The sequence below is a fragment of the Falco punctatus genome (genome assembly GCF_963210335.1).
Source record: "Falco punctatus genome assembly, chromosome: 6".
Taxonomy (NCBI): domain Eukaryota; kingdom Metazoa; phylum Chordata; class Aves; order Falconiformes; family Falconidae; genus Falco; species Falco punctatus.
In genome coordinates this window covers 38041690-38047102 of record NC_137585.1, presented here as the reverse complement: position 1 = coordinate 38047102, position 5413 = coordinate 38041690, and the positions used below count along the sequence as shown (strand labels likewise).

At 39.5% G+C, this 5413-nt stretch overlaps 1 protein-coding gene across 2 annotated transcripts in view; it reads right to left on the bottom strand.

Annotated features, from left to right (window-relative positions):
- The window catches only part of GRIN2B (glutamate ionotropic receptor NMDA type subunit 2B), a 262368-nt gene that overhangs the window by 39729 nt on the left and 217226 nt on the right, over window positions 1-5413 (bottom strand). For both annotated transcript variants that reach the window (XM_080393094.1, XM_080393095.1), the window contains 2 exons: window positions 3865-4052; window positions 1844-2082 (listed from right to left, as the gene is read on the bottom strand). In XM_080393094.1, coding sequence (XP_080249220.1) covers window positions 1844-2082; window positions 3865-4052 — 427 coding nt within the window. The remainder of the gene's footprint in view (window positions 1-1843; window positions 2083-3864; window positions 4053-5413) is intronic.

Here is a 5413-nt window from a genome sequence, read left to right as displayed (position 1 = left end):
CTGAAATTAGAAAAAGCAGGAAGGTGAGTGGTCCTGCAAAGAATACATGAAAGAGGACCTGGCCTGGAAGCCAGGAAGCACCCTGTGCAGCAGTAGCATGTTCCTCTAGGACAGAAGGCCTGTCAGCTGTCCATCATGAAGTACAATCAAATCAAATTAAATCAGACCTGCCCTACAAACCCTTGCTGTTTTGCCCCTCTTTCTCACCTGTCACACATTTCCTTCCCCCTCATTCCTCTTCCTCTGCTTTGCCTCATGTTATATCTGTAGGATGCAGGAATACCTGTTTGCATCTCTAAGAGTTACTCAGATCTAGTAGGTGTAACAGAATTGCTAATGGGGACAATAATATCCTTGGGAAGAAAAGCATCAAGACAGATGATTCTGTGTGGATGAGAGGAAGAAAGTCTGTTTTGGCCCTTGAAATTCATCTGGACATCAGTGAATCAACAAGACAGGAGCTATCTTAAAAAGGGAACAGCTTCATTTGTCATAAACCGAGTTACATTAATCACCAGTACAGATTAGAAAAGGAAACAGAGAAAGAGCAGGACTGCCGAATAGGTATTTAGGTCTTTTGCATCTGGTTGAGTGAAGGTACAATAGAATTTTTAATTGCATGCTGTTAAATTTAACAGTGATAACAGCCTCCAAATTGACATCCCAGATGAAAGCGTAAAGTCCTCTATTCAACCTCAAATCAGCCAGCAGAAGTGCTTGGTTCCTTCACATTCTCCACTAGCTCATTTCATCCATGACACAGACTGTTTGCGAGGGCTACCCCTAGGAGCAGAAGGAAAGGGGCTCGTTCATTCCCTGGCCTGCCGAATGGCGCCTGCTTAATAATGTCAACTGTAAAATGAACACCATCACATCATGTTACCATGGTTTCTCAGCAGCTAGGAGATGATTAACACTTTCATACTTTTCACCAACCTGGTCCAGGTCTAACATAACCCTAGCTGAGGATCACCAACCACAATTCCGCACTGCATCTCCAGAATAAACCAGGTTAGAAATTAACAATATAGAAGAGAGGCTGTGCCCCTGCCTTCAAAAGGCTTTGTCATTTCTCTTCAACGATATGATATGTGACAATTATATACTCCTTTCATAATCAAAGTTAATTCTGTTACGTTGGACACTGAAGTAAAAAATGCTGAGATTTGACCTCACTTCAGAATGGATCAGGGGAAGGGACCAGTGGCTTAAAAGAAGATAAAAAACCTCCAAATGGAATACTGCTTGCTACAATAATATCAGAAAGATGACTCAGAAATGACTAGAACCTGCTTTAAATGTAAATATTATACCCTAAGGCAGATGTGCATAAAGCAATTGCTAAGTTTATGCGGTCATCCTCTCTGGAAGGATTTCTGCATGGTTTAGGGTATGGCTTTTGGTTAGAGACTTATGACTGTCCATAACAGCACACTTTTAGTTAACATAAGGTCAAGTGAAAAGCTGGAATACAGAGGACAATGAAAAACTCCTGAATTTCTAACCATGTTATCCACCGTTACTTGACTTACTCTCCCCAAATCTGGCCTTCTTGCAACTCACTTTGGAGGAGCAGACAGTTACACTTTACTTCTCTTTATACTGCATTTTCATTTCCATGGTAAATTTTCATTTACATGACCATAATCCAGCAGAAACCAAAGGTGTCACAGAAAACCATCAGATGTTCTTGCAACATTAATGGTGAAAAGACACCAGCCTTTATTGTGCAGACCACTACTCTATGCTGTGTGTTAGACAGTCTTGGTGGATTTCCCTTCTCCAGTACCTAGGACTGTCTGAATAAAGCCTCTGTTCATCCCCACTAGCCAATGACACTCACCCTGCTGATGGAGAAGACTACACCGGGCTTGCCAGAGCAGACGCCCATGAAGCAGTGGCGGAATTGCCAGTAGAAGAGATGCTCACAGATGAAGGTGATGAGACTGAGAGCCATGGCTGCTCCCAGCATGTAGAAGACACCTGCCATGTTATCTATATCCAGCTGGCTGCTCATAACCTCGTTCTTCTCATTGTGACAAATCCCAGTGAGCCACAGTGCTTCCAGCTCCTCCATCTCCCCTAGAAAGACAGAAAGAAGGAAAGAAACAGGTTAGATAGACATCTCTGCAATGGTTAAAGAACTCAAGCCGGGGCAGACTGAAAGCAAGAAGCTGATCTAAGGTCATTTCCAGTGGCCATGCTTTTTTTCCACTTCTATTACATCCATGAAATACCCTGACTGCCCTTCTGATAGGGGCAAGTGCAATTTGTCACAGGGAAGGCAACAGTATTTTTCCACAGCCACAAAACTCGTACCACAGGACACAGCTATCACATTTGCCAAATGTCTACATTGAGATCCTGAAAAAGTTATCCACCAGATGACTGAAAACTTGGCCTCAGAAATTTCCACTTTCATATTAGGTCAATGAAGGGAAAAATCAGTGACTGGTACTGGTAGACAAAAATGAATCACCTCTAAATAAAAACATTGTATGTTTCCAATTCAAAATTCAAAATGTTCATTTTTTTAAATGATTTTGAATTTGTTTCCATCATATCCATAGCTCATTAAAACTAGGTGCAATACTCCCAAAATATTTGTGCATTTTTACATGGTTTTCTTCCCTTCAATTTTGTTCAAATTCAACACTTCCAAGCCCTTTGACCAATCAAAAATATTACTAATCTGTATCAGCGCGGAACAAATGTTCTGTAGTCTAATTTCATACCCCACTTACTCCCATTATATTATTTTCATGAGGAGGGAGAGAGATAAACACTCACACACACACAGAGACATACACTGAGATATTCAGAAACAAACTAATTTTGCAGGTTGGCAATTCTTTTCATGTTGTTAGGAAATCTAGTTTTTCACTTTTTCAACTTCCAATCCAATGACAAGGAGGAAAAAATCTGTATATTTATGTGGCACTATAGCACAGTCTTTAAAACTTTATGGAGAACTTACGTTTCTTTCTGAAATAATACATATTAGGCTGTTTAGATGACAGAACGCCCTATCCATCAGGTGGCCAATTTTCTGCTGAAGTATGTCAGAGCTATGTTCTTTTCATATTTCTTATACCATATGTTATTTTCAGATTTCAGATAAAAAGAAATACTTATAAATAAAATAGCCTGTGAATTTTATGTATTCAGAAAAAGGGCACAGCAAGATGTAATATGGAATGGAAAGGGAAAGCCAGGAAAATATTTTCTAAAAAGGAATCCCTTATCCCATGAATAACTTTTTTAATAATAGCAATTTCTCTGTGAAGGCTAATATTGAACTAGGTAACTATAATGTTCTGATTAAAAACTCACTTCCAAATATGTTTCTGAGTCTCAAGTGTTTCCTTGGGTTGTTTTTTTTTTTATATATTTTGGGAAATCTGTGTTAACTTTTTCATATATAAATATTTATTCTTTAATTCTGTAAACTCTGCATTACTTGATCCTGGCTAGAACTCTAACACATGTGATGACCACAGAAAGTCCAGTGTAATTAGTGGGTTTGGTCATAGCAAAACCTCAAAGGTAGTGCAAGTTCACAACAGAAATCTTGTTTTTACAAGACATTCTTCGCACAAGATATTTTTCAAACACACCTGAGCTGGTCCTACGAAACCTTTAGTGGTTTTGACATTGCCTTTGATGATACTTCTACCCTGCATCAACAACATAAAACAAGTGACATCCTTACATTTTTGGTGTAATGTCTCTAATGAACCCTTCTTAATAATTTCCTGTTCTCAACTGAAATCTGACATGCCAAAGCCAGGAACTTCTATTTCATATATGCAAAACTTGGAATTTCTTAGGAAAACCCCAACTCCTCTTTTTCTTGTCACTTACCATCTCCAAAAAGCTGTAGAATGGCAAGATCCACCTGGCGCTTCCAGCCTGAGTCCTTTTGGATGGCAATGCCATAGCCAGTGGAAGCAAACACTTTCCCACTCCCAATCGTCACCAGCTTGCAGCCTTCATCTCTGCCAGCCATGTAGTTTAGCACTGCTGCATCATAAATGAAAGCATCCAACTTCCTGCACAGGTGCAAGAAACAAGAGGGGTATAGTACAGAAAAGACAGAATCTGTATAAGTTCAATGGTGTTCTTGGGTAATTAAGGCAGAAACAAACTTCCTTCAGACAGACAATAGGTTGCACCTTCACCTTTATCAGTTAACTAAAATCTGAGCCTAGAACCTGTTTATAGGTAAAGTTAGATTATAAATGAGGACTATTTCTTTCTGACTCTTTGATAATCATAATTTCTGATCTGAAAGAAAATTTGGAATACAAACATACTGCAAGATAAAGATGAATGAAGAGGAAGTCAAGGGGATCTATAGTCCTAAGAATAGCCTGTATTTCTGTACTGACTTTCTTCTCAAAGGAATCTAAAGATGCTTTATAAAATCATAGAATTGTTTAGGTTGGAAAAGACCTTTAAGATCATTATGGAGTCTGACTGTTAAGCCAACACTGCCAACGTATCAATATTAGATAGCAAAGTAGGGGCTGAAGTAAGGAAAATATCTCAAATTCAAACTGCTGGCATGACTTAGCTGAGCAAAATGCAATTGTTTTCAAATTAATATAGTCAGGGCGTCGTGTTTAACACCTCAGTTACTGTGAAAAGCACTACTGGATCTTTCCCAATGTTCAAGGGGACATGACAGCAGTTTCATGGTTTACCATGCTGAGTAGCTCTTTGGTAAAGAGTGCTTAGAGGAAAACCAGAAGAAAAAATCTTTTTCAACACAGAGAAATCTCCATTACTGGCTGGGATGGGTAGACAGCACAACAGACTAATGAAAGCCTTCCTCTCAAGGCAACAAATTGATTTGGATGTGGGGGACAGTCTCAGAGGGCTGCATCTTCCACATAACCAAAGACAGCGGATGAGTAAATCTTCCCACTAGATCTGAAATGAAGCACTTTCTGATAAAAGACTGAAGACCTTCCACCTTGCACATTCTCACACCCACGCTATCTTTTCAATCCACCTCCTGCACATGTATTTCCAGTACGGTGATTATCTCAGTTCAAGTGTGTATCTTGTGGGGAAGTCTGTCCAAGGGTGGATTTGAAGCCAGGATGACATCTACCACAAGTGATGAGCTCTATTTCATCCATATATTTCCAGGACAGAGCATATTTATTTCCTGGATTATGACTATCCTGGCAAACGTACCTTCCCAGGATACCATCCAACAATGGTACAATCATTTATAATGGGCTGTGTGCCTTTGAACCTGGCAATCAGGTTTAGGAATATTCAGTCAATCTAGTAATTAAATTGGCTGAACATCTTCATTCGTGCTTTGGAATGAACTTTCTCGTAAGGATGCAATACGAGTGTAAGCAAGCGTGGGTTTTTTTCACTGGGCCTGGGCTATGAC